At 49.5% G+C, this 19,807-nt stretch overlaps 1 protein-coding gene across 5 annotated transcripts in view; it reads left to right on the plus strand.

Moving 5' to 3' along the window:
• The window catches only part of DGKD (diacylglycerol kinase delta), a 110,575-nt gene that overhangs the window by 65,629 nt on the left and 25,139 nt on the right, over positions 1–19,807 (plus strand). For all 5 annotated transcript variants that reach the window (XM_025463486.2, XM_035716873.2, XM_025463488.3 and 2 more), the window contains 12 exons: positions 6,855–6,959; positions 7,206–7,338; positions 8,579–8,685; positions 9,078–9,203; positions 9,314–9,416; positions 10,040–10,202; positions 13,012–13,120; positions 15,844–15,983; positions 17,184–17,268; positions 18,426–18,520; positions 18,626–18,725; positions 18,802–19,075. In XM_025463486.2, the coding sequence (XP_025319271.1) occupies positions 6,855–6,959; positions 7,206–7,338; positions 8,579–8,685; positions 9,078–9,203; positions 9,314–9,416; positions 10,040–10,202; positions 13,012–13,120; positions 15,844–15,983; positions 17,184–17,268; positions 18,426–18,520; positions 18,626–18,725; positions 18,802–19,075 (1,540 nt within the window). The remainder of the gene's footprint in view (positions 1–6,854; positions 6,960–7,205; positions 7,339–8,578; positions 8,686–9,077; positions 9,204–9,313; positions 9,417–10,039; positions 10,203–13,011; positions 13,121–15,843; positions 15,984–17,183; positions 17,269–18,425; positions 18,521–18,625; positions 18,726–18,801; positions 19,076–19,807) is intronic.

Consider the following 19,807-nt stretch of genomic DNA (forward strand, 5'->3'; position numbering starts at 1 on the left):
AACCGCTAAGCCACCCAGGTATCCCCTAATAATTATATTTTTAAATAAGAATTCCTGCCTGTACATGGTACAGAAATTGAAAGGAAAAAAGGTTTATGCAGGAAATTTCCAGGTTCTCAGAGGTTCCCTTATTAGAGGCCACTAGTCTTTTTTCCTTTTGTACCCACATTGTTACTTGAGCACTTGTTCCCTGAAAGTGCGTTAAGAAGTAGCTTCAATCTCTTCAATGACTGTGTAGTACTCCTTTGTGTGAATGCACCACAATTTATGGAGCTAGTCTCTGTCAGGCTTACCTCGATCAGTATTTGAATTATTTACACTCTTACTGTCCTTTTTCTTTTTTTTTTCTTACTGTCCTTATAATGAATGCTGCCCTGAATAACCCTGTATATACTGTGAATGGCAGTTCTCATGAAGATATATTTGTTGGTTAAATTTATAGAAGCACTATTGCTAAGACAAAAGATGTATATTTTAAAGTTTGCTAGATTGGGGCGCCTGGGTGGCTCAGTTGGCTAAACATCAGACTGTTTCGGCTCAGGTCAGGCTCTCATGGGTCAGGAGAATAGAGCCCAGTGTCAAGCTCTGCACTCAGCTGGGAGTCTGCTTGAAGATTCTCTCCCTCTGCCCCCTGCCTCCCACTCATGCTTACTCATGTGTTCCTTTTCTCTCAAATAAATAGATAAATCTTAAAAAAAAAAAATTGCTAGATTTCACCAATGTTCCCCATAGGAGCTGTACTAATTTATACTGTAACATATGGGAGTTGATGGCATAGTATCAAACTTTTGATCTCTATGAATACAGTAGGTTAAGTATTTCTCGTAATTTTAATTTGCATTTATCTAACGAGTAAGACTAAACATTTTCCCGTGTTGGATCCATCTATCTTCCTTCCTTCCTTCCTTCCTTCCTTCCTTCCTTCCTTCCTTCCTTCCTTCCTTCCTTCCTATTTATTTATTTATTTATTTATTTATTTATTTATTTATTTGAGAGAGAGCATGTGTATGGGCCGGGGCAGAGTGATGGGGAGAGGGACAAGCAGATTCAGTGCTGAGTGTGGAGCCAGTGGCAAGGCTCGATCTCATGACCCTAAGATCATGACCTGAGCCAAAATCAAGAGTTGGATCCTTAACCAGCTGAGCCAGTCGGATGCCTTTGGATCCATTTCTAACACTATTTTAGTATAGCTCTGTCAGTCTCTCATGTTCATTCACACAGTTCCATCTTCTTTTGCCTATTTCTTGTACATTTGGGTTTCTAGCCAGACTTTGTTCAAGAGTCTGGGCAGCTATGCCATTTTTCTTTTGACTCAGTTATGTGGTTGGTTTTATTCCAAGTTCTGTATCCTTTTTACTCAAATATAGCATATATACGGAAAAGTACACTTACTACAAGTGCACAGCTTAATAGATGTTCCAGATTAAGGAATAGAACATCAATAGGCTCTAGTAGCTCTCCTGTGGACCCTTGTTCCCCAAGAACAACTACAAGACAACTACAGGAAGCAGCTAGCTTCCAGCACCATCAATTAACTTTGCTTGGTTTATCTTAACTTTATATATGCCAATAAAATTATATGAACAATAAATGTTCTTTTGTGTCTGGCTTCTTTATTTCAGTATTGTAAAATACATTGTTATTAGCAATAGATGGTTTGTTCTCATTGTTCTGTGGTTTTCCACTATACTGATATGTTACAGTGTATGTATCCACTCTACCAATGCTGATTGTTTGGGTTGTATTCACTGTATGCCTATTAACAGTAGTGATGCCATAAATATTTGTCTGTGTCTTGATGGGAAGTGTTTGGGTGGAATTGCTGAGGTATAGGGTATACATGAGTCCAACTTTACTGTTTTCCAAAGTAGTTGCACCAAATTATCTTCCTACCAGCACTGTATGGGTATTCTAGTCAATCATCCTCACCGATACTTGGTATTGGCCATCCTTTTCAGTTCAGCCACCATGAAAGCTACTCCATGCTGGGATTTTCTATTAATTAATTAATTAATAATTAATTAATTAATTAAAGATTTTATTTATTTATTCATGAGAGACACAGAGATAGAGGTGGAGACACAGGCAGAGGGAGAAGCAGGCTCCCTGCGGGGAGCCCGACGCAGGACTCGACAGGCAGACGCTTAACCGCTGAGCCACCCAGGCAGGGATCCCCATGCTGGGATTTTAATGCCACTTGCCAGATCACTAACAAGATTGGGTCCATTTTCATATGCCTTATTGGTCGTTTGTGTAATAGGTATTTGAGTCTTTTGTCCATTTTTTGATTAGTTGGTCTATTTTCTTACTGATTGTTTTTTATTTTTTAATTAGTTTTTAAAAAAGATTTTAGTTATTAGAGAACATGGGGGTAGTGGCAGGAGAAAGAGAGAGAGAGAGAGAGAGAGAGAGAGAGAGAGAGAGAAAGCAAGCAGATCTCAAGCGAACTCCATGCTGAGCCGGGAGCCTGATGCAAGGCCTGATCCCATGACCCTGAAGATCATGACCTGAGCCAAAACCAAGCACCCCTTGGTAACTTACTGAGCCACCCAGGTACCCCTTTTCTTGGTGGTTTTTAAGCTCTCTTACCCTCAGGAGAATTTCAGTAAGTGTCTGAAGATTCACCTCTGTTTATTGCTTTCGTGGCCTGCCTCTGCAGACTAGGAGAGAACTGCTTCTGCCATGTTCTCTGTGATACCCTTTATCTTTTAGTCTCTCTTGTCCTGCCGGCTCCAAGGTCTGTAGTGTGCTCTCACTTTCCAGTTAGTGGGTTTTTGTGTCGTGGTCTGTCATCTTGCTCTGTAGTATTAGTCTCCCTTGGTACCAAGTCTGCTTATTCCAGTCATGGATCCCGGCCCACTGAATCTCTGTGATGTCACTGATTCATGTATGACCTTACTTGGTAAGGTCATACCAATGGTAATGGTAATGCATTTACATGAATGGTAAATGCATTTCGTTGATGTAGTTATGTGAGTCATTTCTTTGCTTGAAAAATACAGAGCATTTTGGTCTCTAAAGTCTTTCCGGTGTAAAGGCTGGATTTTGGGAACAGTTTCACCTTTTTTGCATCATTCCTTGGTGTCTAAGAGTTATGGTCTTGGCTGCAGTCCAGAGGGACAGTTTTATTATTTCTAGGAATATCTCTTCCTGCGCCTTCTTCCTGTCCTGGTGAGCTGCATGAGCAGCCAAGAGCGGTCTCATCCAGTACCTGCTTCTGTCCTGGGGCCTGTCCTGCCCACTCTGTCTCCAAAATCAAGGAATTGAATAATAAGAAGCCTTATCCAAGACTGCTCTTTTATTAGCACCCACTCGTTTTCCTTTTCTTCTGAGGAGGCCCCTTTGTCCTCACGTCTCTCATCCGTCTCTCATTGGCTCCAGGCTGGTGTTAAGGAAACAAAGAAGCCTTTGTTGGGGTGTGAGGTACTGCTGGTTGGTGTTTGGAAGCTTCCTCAGGGCCAGAGGCTATTGAGGACCTTGCCGGGGAAACCAGGGTGAAGAGGAGTCTTTCAAGGAGTTGGGAGTCATGACCAGTCTTGTGGACTGCTAAGAAATATGGATTCTGTCTCAAAGATGACAGAACATGGTGGGAGTCCTCTGTGGGAGTCTTCTGTGACAATTCTCATGATCTGGGACATGGACTGTTGGTACTAGGATAGTCTGGAGGGGTGGGGAGGTGTCACATGGCCCTATCAAAGAGATAATGCCCTAAGATCAGGCTAGAGACTGAAGTAGCGCAGAGAGTCGGGGTGGCTGCTGTGTGTGAGAGCGTGCTTCCGTGCTAGTGTGACGCTGGGATGTGGCATCGATGTTACAGCCTCAGCCTTCAGAGGGGCATGTGGAGGCACAGGGAGGGGATGTAGCTGCTCCCAGTTACACAGCCCGTCAGGGCTTCAGACCTGGAGGAGTATCCTAGAAGCCACGTGTCTGGCTGTGCAAGTCCTGTGCACACTGGTCCCTTTCAGTCTCCTGACAACTCAGGTAGTGAACTCCTGTCATCCTCGATTTCCAGAATGGAAACACGGACAGTCTGCCCACGTATCCTGGCCACTCGGTGGTGGGGTAGGGTTCAGCTCTGAGTCTGTCTGAGGCTTCTTCAAACCTGCTACACAAGTAAGAATTTTTTTAAAACGACTTAAATCAGGTTTTTGGACATTTATCTGTCCATGTTTCCTCCCTGTAAACAATCACACAGATTGAGGAAGTGAGGTCATCTATCATTTGTTTCATATTAGCTCCCTTTAAACACAACAGTTTTGTGTATAACTTGCCGCCCTGTGGTGCCCAGTACTCACGAAGCTATTCCATGAAACCCCTCTCTTTTGGCATGTAGAAGATGATGGGCCCAAAGATCCATCTTCTCGGACAACATAGCTGAGTTCTGGAATAACGTGGGCACTTCATCTTGTAACGGTTGTCACAGGAGCAGCAGAAACAAGACCTAAAATAGAATGGACATAAAAAATGTCATTGTTCTCTTCTGTTAACTATCATATTGCATAACTCTTAACTCGGAACCCTGAGTTCTTGAACTGTATTTATTACACTGATAAAAATTTGAATTTTAAAATTTTTATTTAATATTAAAACTCACCCCAGGATGAATAATAAAGAAATGTTTGCTGATATTTTATAGACAGTTGCTGATGAAAATTTCTTAAAGCACAGACCCCAGGCCATTGGCAGTGGCCAGCTCTCCCATGGGCTTCCCTGACTGTACAAAGCACTCACCAGCCCCATTCACGTGCCCACTTTGTTTTCAGGGCCTTGTCAGTGTCTGAAATTGTTTTCTTGTTTTTCTGTCTCTCCCCACTGTAAGTTGTATGTGAGTAGGAACCTTGCCTGTCATAGTCTTGGAATCTCAGGTCTAGAGCAGACACTCAGCATGTGCTTGCTGGGCAGATGCTGGGATATGGGCTATTCTTGGTACTCTCCATGTATAAAGGAGAGTGGCTGCCCCCTGTACCCCCACCCTCAGGAGGGCACCGAGCTTCTCCCATCCTCTGTCATCTGTCCTCCAGCCTCCTCCCGCTCCCCTCCCTCCCCAATCTGGCCCCTATGTGTGGTTATCCTGGTGACATGAAAAAATGAACTATGCATTTGTGACCCAGTTCTAATTATCCCCTTCTGTGATTAAGCTTTATAGGTGGTCATAGAAATCACTAGAGATAGTTTATAAAACACCATTTCTAATATTTCTGAACCAGAAACATGATCATCTAATAATTTAAACTGGGTGTTGCTAATTTTAAATTAAAGCTATAAGATGGGCAGAAATCCAAAAGTTAAGTAACATGTTTTATAGGTGAATCCTTGGGAAGCAGGTATTTTCCTGACACTGCTGGTTGCAATGCACAAGCCCTGGGGAGGGAGTTTGGCAGCAAAATGACAGGAGCTTACTCTTTGTCAGGGTGGTTCTGCTTCTAGGAACTTCTCCCCCAGATACACTGGGAAGCATATGAGGTCAGTGAAAAGGCTGCTCATTGCGGCACTGTTGGAGATAGAAAAGGATGTTCAACAACGTAAATTTCTATTAATAGGGACCTGGTTGAATAGATTTTGGTGTTTCTGTCCAGGGAGCTCTGTTGCAGCTATAAGAAAGAGCAAGGAAATGCTCCGTGTTGCTAAGGAGAGGTACGCAGAATAGGGAATTAAATGAGAAAGCAAACGTGGAGATACATATGTGTGATATACTACTGTTTTAAAAAGGGAGAATAGGAATATATATGTATGTGTTTGTGTCTTTTAAAAACCATACTCTTATTTTTTTTTCTTCTTCTTCTTCTTTTTTTTTTTTTTTAAAGCTGCCTATGGGGAAAGGAGGGAAGCTGGGTAGAGGGGACATGAATAAAAGCTGGACTTCTGACTGTACCTATTTTGTAGATTTGATTCTGGAACCATGTAGATATTTTACATCATTATAAAACAAAAGTACATAAAATATTAGGACTTTTGCAATTTTGGTAAATAATGTCAAATTTTTCACTAAAAAGTTTATACCCTACCTAGCTCTTGTCAGCACTGGAGGAGGACTCTTTTTTCCCATACTTCTGCCAACACTGGATTACCATCTTTCAAAACTTTGCCAGTCTGATGGGTGGAAAATAGTTGGCTGTTTTCATTTGTGTTTCCTGATGACTAGAGCAGTTAACTATCTTTTTGTTTATTAGCCCTTCTGTATTTCTTCTCTGAAATGCAAGTTCATAGCCTTTTTTTTTGTAAGGAAGATTTTTTTCTATTGATTTGTAAAAACTAGTTATATGTAGTAGATACAATTTTCATTTGTTGATTATTACCAGGTTCCTGACCTCATTTCCAGTTAAGTTGTTCAGGCCCTTGAGTGTAGTAGCTGGTGGTTTTTCTCTTGTCCCACGGTATGAGATTTTTGTACAAGGACATTATGTATGATACATTTGAAATGCTAACATTATATTTAGAGTAACTTGGACCACCTTTCCCTAAACTGTTCACGTGCTGGACCTCAATTCGTGAACTCGTTGGAGTGTGATAGCAACTGTGTTTTCTTTCCTTTTTAAAATTTTCCTATGGCTCATTACCATGTCTAAGTGGTAGGTGGTTGGTGAATGTCCACTATGTTGATTTTTGGTGAATGTATAAACTAAATTCCTTTTTTTTTTTTTTTTTGTTTTTGTTTTTGGTTTGAGACTTTTCTTGGTTTTTAATGACCATGATGAGCATTTTAATATCCTGTTCATTTGAGATTCTGAATGAATCAGTCTCTTTTCATTAAAAAAATAGATACAGTGAAAGTAGATTTTGAAAAAGTTTTTATAGTTGTTAGCATTTGTTTTTTGTTCGTTGCTTTATTGCTTGTGTTTCTTGTTTCTTTGTAGGTCATCACTCCATGTAGGAAACTCATCTTGTGTGCTGATAACAGGAAAGAAATGGAAGAATGGATTGCAGCGCTGAAGACCGTCCAGAACAGGGAGCACTTTGAGGTCCGGAAAGAGGAATGTCTGTTCTTGTAGAAACTCTGCTGTCGATTATCAATCATATTTGGACTGAGCAGCTTGGCACTCACTTTCTCAGGATGTTCTTTATAAAATTAAGGCTCGTTGCTCGTCCTTTTGGCTGACCCTTCCTCCTCTCCTCTCCTGGATATTTTTTGAATCTTGTTCAAGTTACCACATTCAGGGATGTCAAAGGGACACCTTATCTTTGCCATCTTTCTTTTGTTCTTCCAGCCTACTCAGTACAGCATGGACCATTTCTCAGGGATGCACAATTGGTACGCCTGTTCCCATGCAAGGCCGACCTATTGCAACGTGTGCCGAGAGGCTCTGTCCGGGGTCACATCACACGGACTGTCCTGTGAAGGTACGAATGGCGTGTTACTCTGCTGGGAAACATGGCTTGAGGTTTCACTTGACAAAGCTTTAGAAACCCTTGAATGGTCACCACAAATCAGTCAGTATAAAGAATTTCTGGGACTCTGTGCTTGTTTATTTTACCTACCAGGGAGTCTGGTAAATTATTATTTTGTACAGTAACGGAACAACGTAAAAAAAGGAAGTGGCAATAGGGAGACACAGAGAGGAAATGTGAAGAACATAGGGAAAGCGGTTAAAAATCTGTCAGTCCGGGTAGTTACACCCTCCTGGGTAAATTGGGCTGTGAATAAACAGATTAAACATGACCTCCCAGATCTGGAGAGTGGGTTACAGTGGTTGCTCAAGAACAGAGGGCGGGAGCAAAGGCGGACAAGCTGTGAACCCCGGGCTAGTGCCTGGTTTTGTATAGCCTGTGAGATTAAGAATGGTTTGTACATTTTAAATGGTGTGGGGCACCCGGGAGGCTCAGTTGGTTAAGCATCCTTCTCTTGATTTCAGCTCAGGTCATGATTTCAGGGTCAGGAGATCGAGCCCCACGTTGTGCTTGGCGCTCAGCGCAAGTCTGCTTAATAACCTCTCCCTCCTGCTCAGTTGCTGCCACCCCTCCCAGCCTAGCCCCGCTTTTGCACTCTCTCTCTCCCTCTTTCTTGAATAAAAAAAGAAAATCTTTTTCTTGAGAGAGTGACAGTGTAAGCAGGGGGAGGGTGAGACAGAGAGAGAGGGAGAAGCAGACACCCTCACTGAGCAGGGAGCCCGACTCCCTGAGATCATGACCTGAGCTGAAATCAAGAGTTGGATGCTTAACCAACTAAGCTACCCAGGCGCCCCTAAATAAATAAAGTCTTAAAAAAAAGTGGTGGAGAAAAAAAGAAGACAACAACTTTGTGATATAGAAACCTTGTGGTCTTTAAATTTTGGTGACCGTACATGTAGCATGGTCCATGGTGGCACTCATGCCTCTGGGCAGGGCTGAGGAATTGGGTCAGGGCCTGTGTATGGCCCGTGAAGCTGACTCCTGCTATCCCGCATGTTGGTCTCACTGTGATCAGACAGCGTGTTCCCTAGCTATGTAGTTGACAACATGGGGAGTGCTCCATGTTCCTTCCCAGCTGTCCTAGAAGAGCAGGACAGGTCATGCTGGACCGCTCCTCAAGCATGGGGAGCATTGTCCTGAACGAGGCTTGAAAAGGTCGAGGCTTGACAGTCTCTTGTCTGTCCTCTCACAGTGTGCAAATTTAAGGCACACAAACGGTGTGCTGTGCGTGCCACCAACAACTGCAAGTGGACCACCCTGGCCTCCATCGGGAAGGACATCATTGAGGACGAGGACGGGGTATGCACTGGGGGAGCCTGCCCGCCATCCTGCCTAGACACTCTTCACTTCATGCTCCCACTGGGGCAAGAGGCCCCCTGCCTCTGTTGACCTGCACATGCTTCTCTGGCTCTAGGCTTTTGTTTGCCTTGCTCCCACTGTGTGTTTGGAGCTCTGTGTTGGCCGCTGCACCTCAGCCTGGCCAGCCCCCGTGGGTCGTGCTGTGCCACCTGGGCAGAAGGAGTGGGGTGCCAGGCAGTGCACCGCAGACCCTGCCCCTCCTCTCCCCCCCACTTGTACTGAGGAGAAAGTCTAGGTTGAGTTCATTCCAGGGCATTTTTGCGTGAGGGCTTCTTCACCTGTGTGGGGGGCTCTGGGGATGTCCCTAGTGCACAGGCTTCTATGGTTTGCAGATTGCCATGCCTCACCAATGGCTGGAGGGAAACCTGCCTGTGAGTGCCAAGTGCACAGTGTGCGACAAGACATGTGGCAGCGTGCTGCGTCTGCAGGACTGGCGCTGCCTCTGGTGCAAGGCCATGGTGAGTGGGTGCAGCCCCCAGTACATTCTCAGCCCCCCTCAAAGCGCCCACTCCCACAGTGCCAGGGAGACTTCCAGGGGATGCCAGTGACCCCTTGTGATATATTCCAGGTGCACACGTCCTGTAAGGAGTCCTTACAGACCAAGTGCCCACTGGGCCTGTGCAAGGTGTCTGTCATCCCACCCACCGCACTCAACAGCATCGATTCTGACGGTGGGTGCCTCACGCTGTCCTGGATCACCCATTTCCTCAGCCTCCCTTCTCCGGGCATCCTCCCCTCCCCCATGCCAGAGGGGGTTACCCTGGTGATTTGAGGATGTGGTTGGGGAGAGGAGACAGCCCAGGGGTGCTAAGTGGAGTCCTGTGGCCATTGGGCACACTTGGACGGGAGCTGGTGCTCTCATGCTCCATCTGCTGGCTTTCATCTGGCAGCAGATGTGGAGCAGCATGCTTACCTGAACCTGCTCACCTGTCCAGATGGTAGACGACAGTGTGTGTTAACAGGCGTCGGTAGGAGGTGGGAAACTGGGGCACGGATCTCAGAAGGTAGCTCCTCCAGATTGAGAGTAGAAGGGAAGGACAGCAGCGAGGCGCATGGTCTTGCTGAAATCGAGTCACTTAAACACAAGGTCCAACTGGATGGGACTCCCGTTCTTCTCCGTGGGGAAGGGTGATGCAGAAGACTGTTTATCGAGATCTTGTTGGTGACTGGGTGTGTGCATGGAAGTTACAGGTCTCTTGCAGGGGTCAGCTGCTTTTTCTATGGTTGAGCCCCGCAATGGGCTCTTGGGGTAGCTTCCTCATTGTCCCCTCTCCCTTTCCACCCTCATGTCCAGGCTTCTGGAAGGCCACGTGCCCTCCATCCTGCACAAGCCCATTGCTGGTCTTTGTCAATTCCAAAAGTGGGGACAACCAGGGTGTGAAGTTCCTCAGAAGATTCAAACAGCTGCTGAACCCTGCCCAAGTCTTTGACCTCATGAACGGAGGACCACACCTCGGGTAGGAAGCCAGCAAAATAGATCTTTCTTGGAACTTTAAAGCTGTCTGAAGATAATGCATGCTCATGAACAAAAAGATTCAGAGATACAGAAACATCTAAATAGGGGGTAGAAAGTCTTTGTTGAACCATCCCCTCCCCAGATCCCATTAGCGAAGGCACCCACCCTTAACAGCAGAATAGAGTCGCCTGTCTTTCTGGCTTTTGAATGTGGATTTCACTTGTGCAGACACGTTTAAATCAGGTCACCTACTGGGACCTCCTGTCGTGCCTTCTGCTTTGCGCCTGTGTCAGCACAGACATGTTTTTATGTCCGTGATTACAGATCAGCCTCTTTTTCAATGGTGCGTGGTACTAAGGGGGCCGCAAGGGCAAGTCTTCATTTTGGGAGGGCACTAGAGGTCTCTTACCTCACAGGTACGCTGCGAGCACTCTGTACTTGCAGGTACGGTGACACATGCAGATATGTGAAGCCCAGTGTGTGTGGGGCAGGGTAATTTGGACATCTGATGGGTGTTCTTTCTACTTTTGTACATTGTGTCATTTGTGGAGAACATTTGCTGCTGTAAATTGTGTCATTTGAAGGAACTCTTAGCTTCCTTGCTTGGCAGCACCAATTCAACGTAGGAGCTCTGAGGTAGGAGCCTTGCTTGGAAGGGAGATTGTCCAGGATGGTTGTTGTGGAAGGTGCTTGCAGACAGTGTTCTCTGGGGTGTATTTGCCTCCGAGGCTCCCAGGAGTGTGTTGTTTTGGAGGAGGGTGTTGCTGGAACAGGAGCCTGGGTACCCCGCAGAGGAGAGGAACGTGCCCAATGGTGCCTGGGGTCGTCTATCTGGCATGTCGCTTTTCCCCACTGGCATAAGGCGCTGTTGGAAAACAGTCACGGGCTGGGGCTGGCCTGGTCCTCAGAGGTTGCGTTCATTGTGTTTCTTCGGAGACACCAATGAAGTGGTGGTCTGTGCCCAGGAGCATATTTGCTGTTGGCTTGATAGGTAGTTATTAAAAAAAAAAGAAAAAAGAAAAAAGGGACCACTGGCAGGGTCATCACAGGCCCTTGTATCCCACACAGGTCTGGGCTGTTTCCCCGTAGGGCACCAGGGTCGTCAGGTGGGTGCCGTGGGATGGGTGGGACCGGCTGGCCACACTACATGACCCGGGAGCAGCCGAGTGCCCATCTGGGCGAGCACACAGACCCCCACCGGCCAGAGGAGTTAGCAGCAGGGGACGGGCTGGTTTTGGAAGCCCCCATGGAAGGGCCGTGGAGTTGGTTGAGGAAGTTCCTGTTTCTGGGCAGCAGCCTTGCCCTCCTGCAGTTCACCACAGAACTTGGAGATACTGCTTCATTTTCCCGATTCCCAGCCTGGATGTGTCACGTCTTCTCCAGAGAAGGGAGGCCTGAGGGAGACCAGTGTTCCCAGCGGAGCACACGTGGCCATTTCTCTAGCACCTGAAGGTCAGGTACCACCTTGCTGCTTCAGGACCTCTGCCCTGCTGATAGCCCGAGTTTCAAGCTGTGTCACTCATCCCTGTTTGTTTTCTGCGGACTTCCTCTGGTCGGGACTCTGTGCCAGATGCAAGCCCAGGTAGCTTGGGGTCCTTGTGTTCAGATTGTGCAGCACACGAATGGATAGAGGTCGCAAGGCAGAGTGATCTGTCACATGGACGGGGCATGTACAGGTTCTTGAGGAACCCAGGGAAAGGAGCATACAGATTAAACTGGGGAGACTCTCAGTCTCTCTGCTGAGCTAGCATTTGAGAACAGTTAGTGTTTTAATGGCAGAGAGATGGGTAGCAGCCTCCTAGGCAGAGGATGCTCTCTGCAGAGAGGCGAGGACACAGTGGGGTGGCTGGGGGAGGGGGGGCGTGGAGCTGGGGCAGCCGGCAGGCAGCTCCTGGCTGAGAGGTTTGAACCTTTCCTGGAGACAGGTGGCAACTTCTCAAGCTGGACACTCAGGGTGCCTGGTTGGCTCAGTCAGTTAAGCATCCAACTCTTGATCTCAGCTAAGGTCTTGATTTCAGGGTTGTGAGTTCAAGTCCTGTGTTGGGCTCCGCACTAGTTATGAAGTACTTAAAAACGTAATAAAGCTAGACACTCGAAACTTTTGGGAAGGTTGTGCTGGTGGCACTAATTGGAGTCCCGGAGGAGACATGAGGCCCTTGTAGGGATTAGGAGAGAAGCTGTGGTGGTCTGTACTCCAAGGGGACGATGAAGTCTGGCTCTGTAACTGGGTTCATAGTGCTGCAGTTCTCCAAGGAAGGAAGCTTAGAATGAGGAGGTGCCCATGAGACATGGAGGGACACGTTCTGGTAGATGGGTGCAAGTGTTGTCCTTCAGGAAGGCCTGGGGGCCTCATGCAGGGTCATTGGGATCCGTGTGGTCCCTGAAGCCAAAATGTGGATAAGGCCTCTCAGGAGGGTGAGTGAGGGATGAGCAGAACGCTGTAAGGTGTTCTGAAGGGACATTTCATGTAGCAAGGTGATCAAGAGGATCACAGGAGGGAGAGGTAATGGAGATAAGATTTGAGGGGACCGGGATGGCTCCCACACCTGGGAAGGAGGGGCGCAGGGAGACTCCTACAGCCTAGGGCTCCTGAGCTATGGGAGTGAGGGCCAGTGGGCACAGAGGTGTGGGTGGGCAGCCCTGCAGGCTGGGCCTGAGCACACCTGGGCTCTGCTCCCAGAAGCGTATTCACAGCAGGGGCACAGTTCAGTCTCGAGGAGTGCTGATGGACTTTTTGGCCCAGGACTCACTGGCCATCATTTGGCCTTTAGAATGGACCTCATTTCTCTGACATTTTCATTTCTCTGCAGCTTACGCTTATTCCAGAAGTTTGATACATTCCGGATTCTGGTTTGTGGTGGGGATGGCAGTGTTGGCTGGGTCCTCTCTGAAATCGACAGCCTCAATCTTCACAAACAGGTACGTGGACGTGGAGGGGCCCGGGCAGGGGAGCTCGATGCTGTGGTACCGTGATCTCCCTGTCCTCTCAACTGGGTGCGGCTCAACTCTCCGAGGGAAGAGCAGGTGTCACAGGGCCCAGGAGCTGTGATGTAGGAATGAGAACTTCAGCTAGAAGTGAAGGGAGCTATGAAAGAACCTTCCACTCCTTGGAGGTCCCAGGCCAGGAACAAGTTGGGTGGGGCTGCCATCCCACGGTGCCCCCCCAGCTTTTATTGGGTAGTGCTAGGCCCTGCTGCCGGTGCCTCCTGCTTGGTGGTGGTGGTGGTGGTGGTGGTGGTGGTGGGGCGGCAGACGTAGACTTGAAAGTCAAGTCACAGGGTTCATTGGACTTCGTGTCTCTCTCTCTCTCTTAAATTTTCCTGATTGGAAAACAAAAAAGTGTTCATTGATTTCCCACTGTGCTCCATCGTCATTCCTCACCCTCCAGTGCTAACCACTGCCGTAACTATTTTTCAGACCTCCGGTCAAGATATATATATGTATAAGACATGATGCAGTTTTAATTTACACAGACCCACATTCCCCAGGCTGTCCAGTTACTGTGTTTTGCCTTGTGATCCTCGCCAGTAAACGGAGAGCTCTGTGCTGGTTTTCTGCCGGGCGGAGCCGTGCAGCACAGGTTGGCTCACCTCCCTGCCCTGGGGGGTTGTGCCCGTGTGCCTTCCTGAGGCTGCAGAGACACCCTTCCCCTTCACTGTCTCTTGCTCATCATCTTTCTTTTGCCCAACTAGGTAGAGAACAGTATGTTTGATTCTTATTTAATACTGATCAAGTCAAATATTTCCGTTAACTATGAATTTTTAGGTGAATCAGGTGTCCATGTTTTTGGCCTAGTTTTCTATTAGAATATTTACCTTTTTAAGACATACTAAGGATCATTGTTACATTAGGGATATTATTATATATTAGGACCAACTCCTGTCGGTCGTATTTTTCTAGGTTTGTCATTTGCTTTCAACACATTTGCCAGATCTTTGACCTGACTTTGAGCATGTTTTTCAGAGACTTAGCCTTCTCTCCCGGCTGCTAGCGTGGGTGGTCTTGGTAGGTGGGGGACTTGTCTGTTTAGCCCTGGACTCTGTGATGATGCTGAGAGGCGCCTGTCTGAACCGGGTCTGAACTGGCCTGTGCCCGCCAACTGCTCAGCGCAGGCGCACACTGCCCCCTAGTGGTGGAGGTGGGCCAGGACACTTGCGCCCTCATTTAAGTCTGTGGACTTCCAGGATTATTTACAAGTTCACCATCACTAATCAGGCAGGCAGGGAGGCCAGTCGTTTGTTTTCATCCATTCAGCTCAGTCCAGCGAGCATTCATCTCCTTTGGCTTCTCCGTCACACTTGGTCCTGATCACTCCCCTGCTTGCCCGGCTTCCCTGAGACCCCACCTTCACCCTCTCTCTGTGTTTTTCTTCTTCCTGGCTGCCCCAGGTCTGTCTACGTGCCCATAGTGCCTCAAGCCTGGCATTTTTGGCCCTGAGCCCCCCACTCAGCCCCACCACCCTGTGTTTTTTTTCCACGGAGCCTGAAAATATCATCTACCAGACATCATTCTGGATCCTTCCCTCGCCCTCCCTCATTTCCAGTTAGCTGCCACCCCAGAGTGTCTGGGCCACGTCCTGTGTGCTGCTGAGTATACCTCAGCTGCCCTGGGGACTCTGTCCAGGCTGCTCACTGGGGCTGTTCCCCATGGGCAGTTTTGCTCACTCACCCACTCTGCTGAGTGTTCTCTGGTGGCTCGTTGACTTTAGGATAAAGTCCAGACTTAAACTTAGTTTATCAGAGTCCCCTGTGTGGCTCCTCCTTTGTCTCTGCTTCTCAGACTTCCTGTCTCCTGACTTGGCACGTGGGTCACCTCTCCATCTGGAACACTGTTGTGCTTTTAGTGCTCTCTCTGCCCCTTTTCTTAAGGCTCCAACACCGGGTCCTCTCCGACTGGTGTGCTGGGTTTCCTTGTCCTCATCCTTGGGCTGGCGGGGCTTTCTGGCTGAGTTGCTGGCCCCGGGAGGGTGGTTGGGGTGGGTGGTCCCAGGCCGTGCTGTGCTTGGGGAGGACTGGTAGCGCTTCCACACGCTGCATGGCAGCGCTGGAGGCTGAGTTCTTCGGCATCCAGCATCGGGGAGCTTCCTGAGCCCGAACTGGCCTGATGAGAGTTCCAGGTGGAGGCCGGGCCTGAGCAGCACACACCGTGGCTCTGGGGAGGGTCAGGTGGAAGGCTATAGGCCAAGCACTGGGGCATGCTCAGGTTAGGTGCATGTCCTGGCTCCTGTTTCTGGTGGACTTAGAAGCCAGGAATGAAATGACACTAGTGATGTTTTTGAAAGATGATCTTGGCATTAGTGAATAAGGTGTAGTGGATGGAGAGGTCGTGGGGACTCAGAGAGGTGGGGCTTCCTAGATACTCACAGGAAGGGGCAGGATTGTGGCCATAGCAGTGAAAATGGGAAGGGAGGAGATTTTGGAAATCTACATCAGGGTGGTCCTAGAGGATTAAGTGTCAAGACGAGAAACAGGCATAGTTCTGGAATCTTCTCTTGGATTAAAAGACCCTCCGTCTGTGTGGTGGGCTTTGCCTAGACTCTGAGAGCCACCCTGTCTTAGCGGAGACCTCTTGCTGAACTTGGCTATTGTCACAGTTAACAGGGAGGGTGTTTAATGTCATGTCTTCCCTCTGTGTCCTGCCAGTGCCAGCTGGGAGTGCTGCCCCTCGGCACAGGAAACGACCTGGCTCGCGTGTTAGGCTGGGGCTCAGCCTGTGACGATGACACCCAGCTCCCGCAGATCTTAGAAAAGCTGGAACGAGCCAGCACCAAGATGCTGGACCGGTGAGTGGAGGGCATTCTCGCACCACACAGGGCAGGGCACCTCGACCAGGTGTTCTCCGCCTGGGCTCCCAGGACGACAGAAGTCCTGTGCAGCTGTTTGTAGAGATTGGACCTGACTGAGAATTATTGAATCATTGTGTCATATGCCTGAAACTAATATAACACTGGACATTAATTATGCTTCAATAAGAAACACAGAAAAAAAAAAAAAAGAAACACAGGACAGTCAGACGCATCTGAGATGTAAATCCCTGCCCTGTCACTGAGAGTTGCATGAACTTGAGCACTTTCCTCAGTCTCACTGAGTCTTAGATTCCTCGTCAGGAAGGGAAAAATAATCCCAGCTACCTTGTGGGGGTGTTGAGGGATGAGAGTTTAATTCATTTGGTCAATTCAACTAGTGTTTGTTGAAAAAAATATTGGACCTGAGCACGGTCAGGTTTTGATATTTGATATTTTTTGATAGTTTCTAACTTTTCATCAGATTCTGCAGAAGTTTAAAATAAACAGAACGGGTGAGCAACCTGCCCTTGAGTGGTTCAAGTGTGGCGGCGAGGCCTTGGGTGAGGGGTGCCCCTGGCGGACCCCCGCCAGCAGAGTCATCCTTGTCATAAGGCTGAGCGGTCCCATTTCCCCATACTCTGTTCCCAGGAGAAGCTAAGTTCTGGGTAATTGTTCTGTATAGGTTTAAAAATACTTTGGCATCCTTTTTGAGTGAACTACTTTTAGTTCTGAGCTAGATGTAGGGAATCCCACTAACCACATGCCTGTGGGAAATTGGTCTCACTGACAAGTGCTTCATGGTCTTGGGTAGGATCCTGCAGTGGTGATTGGCAGTGTGATTTTGGGTGCACTCTGGCTGTCCCTGCCGCGTCTTCTCCCTTTAAGGGAGGTGTCCGTGCCTGTCTTTGGTGCCTGTGAAATGCTCCTTTCTGGGGGAGCTGGCTGCTGGCTGGGGGGTGTTGGCACTCTGTAGAAGGGGAACCCATCGCTCACAGAAGCCAGGTGTTCATTCATGGGATCCCTTTTACCCTCCCTCAGGGGCCTGCAGGGCCTTGTTGGTTGTGACGTTTGTTCTCAGCTCAGTGAGGAGCCAAGTTATGGGACGCAGAGTGGAGATAAAGGGCTTACGTATGAAGTCAGACTGTAAGATTGCCCAGGGCTGGGCCGACTTGCTGAGGGCTGCCTTTATGTGTGCAGGTGGAGCGTCATGGCTTACGAGACCAAACTCCCGCGGCAGGCCTCCTCTTCCACGGGCACCGAAGACTTCAGTGAGGGCTCTGAGGTATCTGCTGTTGCCCGCACCTAGCATTGTTCACGCCACCTCCCCAGCCCTTCGCTGATGAGCCGCTCCTTAAACGTCCTGCCTGAGGTTGGGCCCGCAGAGGTGCAGGCTCAGCCCAGGGTCACGTGGGAGCTGAGTGAATTCCAACTATCTCGTGGGCCTTGGGGTCCTCTGGGGGCTTCCCGGGGTGACCCCAGGACTTGGAGTCCCTTGTGACGATGGTCTCCTACGACTTCCTGTTTTTGCACTGTGCACTCCCAAGGTCTGCCCCTACTGCTGTTGTTCCCAGTGGCCTCCAGGCTCCCTCTCTCGTCCCACTCCTCTAGAATCCCTCCATCCTGCCACCCTTGTGCTTAGCCTGTGCTGGTCGAGTGTCCAATGTTTGGTTCTTCTCATTTTACAATTGCTTTTGTGACTTGTTGGTCCCCCAGGGCCTAGGCCTAGGTTTGGCTCTGCTCATGCAGTGCCCGGCACGTAGCTGTGCTCATGCCCACTGGTGACCTGGCTGCTGGCTGAGCGGAGAGAGGGCTCTGCTACGGGCTGTCTCCCTGTCAGGAGGGTCAGGACAATGGGCTAGGGTGGCGGTCAGCAAACGATGACCCCCAGCTCCAGTCTGCCTGGGCCTTGACCTGGCCTATGAGCAAACAAAGGTTTGCATGTTTTGAGAGAGAAAGAACACAGAGTGCAAAGCCTAAGATCTTTACTGGCTGGGTGGCGGGCCCTGGAGCCTGTGTTGGCCACACAGTAATCCCATTTCAGCAGGTGGAGGTGAGTGGGGAGGGGCTCGTTTACGCCGGGAGCCGAGGGGCCAGGGCCCTGTCTCAACCAGGAAGAAAAATAGGTCCGCTGTGACTGGAAGCTCAGTGAAGTAGCCCTGCCTGTCGACCTTGCTGCCAGAAGGTGCCAGGACTAGAGACTGCACTTCCTGGCACATGCAGGGGCGGGCCGTGAGACTGAAGTAGCGCCATATCGACACGGTCTTTTTTGTTAAGACCTGTCTGTTCACAGCTTGGTGAAGCATTTGAAACCTTTCAGCCAGCACTGGCGGATCTCAGGTTGGCGCGTGAAGTGAGCTGAGGCCCCGGCTGGCTGGGGAAGTGGGTGAGGAGCTCTCTGGGACCTTTCAGTCACCCCACCCTGTCTCGTGATAACTGTAGGTGCAACAAATTCTCTTCTATGAAGACTCAGTCGCAGCCCATCTTTCCAAAATCCTGACCTCCGACCAGCACTCGGTGGTGATCTCGTCGGCCAAGTGAGTGCCCGGTGGCTTTGGAGGAGCCAGGGGTCAACCTCGCAGGGTGCCTGGGTCCCAGGCAGAACTTTCTCTGGAAGTGTCTTTCCGTGTTTCCTCCCACAGAGTGCTCTGCGAGACTGTGAAGGACTTCGTGGCTCGGGTGGGGAAAGCCTACGAGAAGACCACCGAGAGCTCGGAGGAGTCAGAGGTCATGGCCAAGAAGGTCCGTGCCTGGGCTCCTGGGCGGGAGGGTGTCGGACGGAGAAGCACTCCACCCCATTCCCTTCGTTTTCCACCAGTGCTCTGTCCTGAAAGAGAAGCTGGACTCTCTCCTCAAGACCCTGGACGATGAGTCCCAGGCCTCGTCCTCCCTGCCCACCCCTCCGCCCACCATCGCCGAGGAGGCGGAAGATGGAGACGGGGCGGGCAGCGGCTGCGGCTCCACAGGGGAGCGCTCCGTGGGGTCGGCGTGCCCCACCCGGCCGCAGATATTTCGTCCCCGGGAACAGCTCATGCTCAGAGCCAACAGCCTGAAGAAAGCCATCCGTCAGATCATAGAACACACAGAAAAAGGTAACGGGTCTCTTAACGATCAAGTAGCTTTCTTCAGCAAGCACTGGGCACTCTGTTTTCCCCCCAGACGTGGTGGCAGACAAACAGGAATCCACCTCTGGGGCCACAGCCAGACACCCCAAGGCACATCCGCCCTCCTCACCACACTTGTGTCTGATGGAAGGATTAGAGGGAGCAGAAAGCGGAGGGCAGGGCAGGGTGGGACCCCAGCTGGGTGTGAACCGGTCCTTGCTTGGGGGGACCACTCCCTGCAAGGGGCCTGACCTGTCTAGCTGCCAGGCCTCGGGTGCAGCTTGGCAGAAACAGATGCTAGCGGTGGGTGTGCAGGGACCTTGCCGAGGGGACAGGGGCTGCACGGGGGCTGGGGGTGTTCTGAAGAGAACCTCACTCTGGAGGTGGAACTAGGAGCTCTGAGGACACCCTGAGAGGAGGACCCTATGAGAGGTGGGCCTGGCTGGGGGTGGTGGGTGAGGCCATCAGCTGTGGGATGGAAAGAGAGGCTGGCACGGGGCACTGCTGTGTGTTGAAGGGTGGGAGGCTGGGCGGGAGGTGGTTAGAGCAGTGGGGGGCCTTGCTGCGGTGTGGAGGGTGTTCCGGGCCTGGGGGCCAGGTTGCCAACTCTCCATGATGAGCCTGCAGGCAGAGGGTGGGTGGACTGTGTAGGATTAAAGACTCACTGGCTGGTAGCTTCCTTTTTGTAGACTTGATTTCTAAGCTTTGAAGGGAATGCTG

This window comes from Canis lupus, chromosome 25, assembly GCF_003254725.2.
Source record: "Canis lupus dingo isolate Sandy chromosome 25, ASM325472v2, whole genome shotgun sequence".
Classification (NCBI taxonomy): domain Eukaryota; kingdom Metazoa; phylum Chordata; class Mammalia; order Carnivora; family Canidae; genus Canis; species Canis lupus.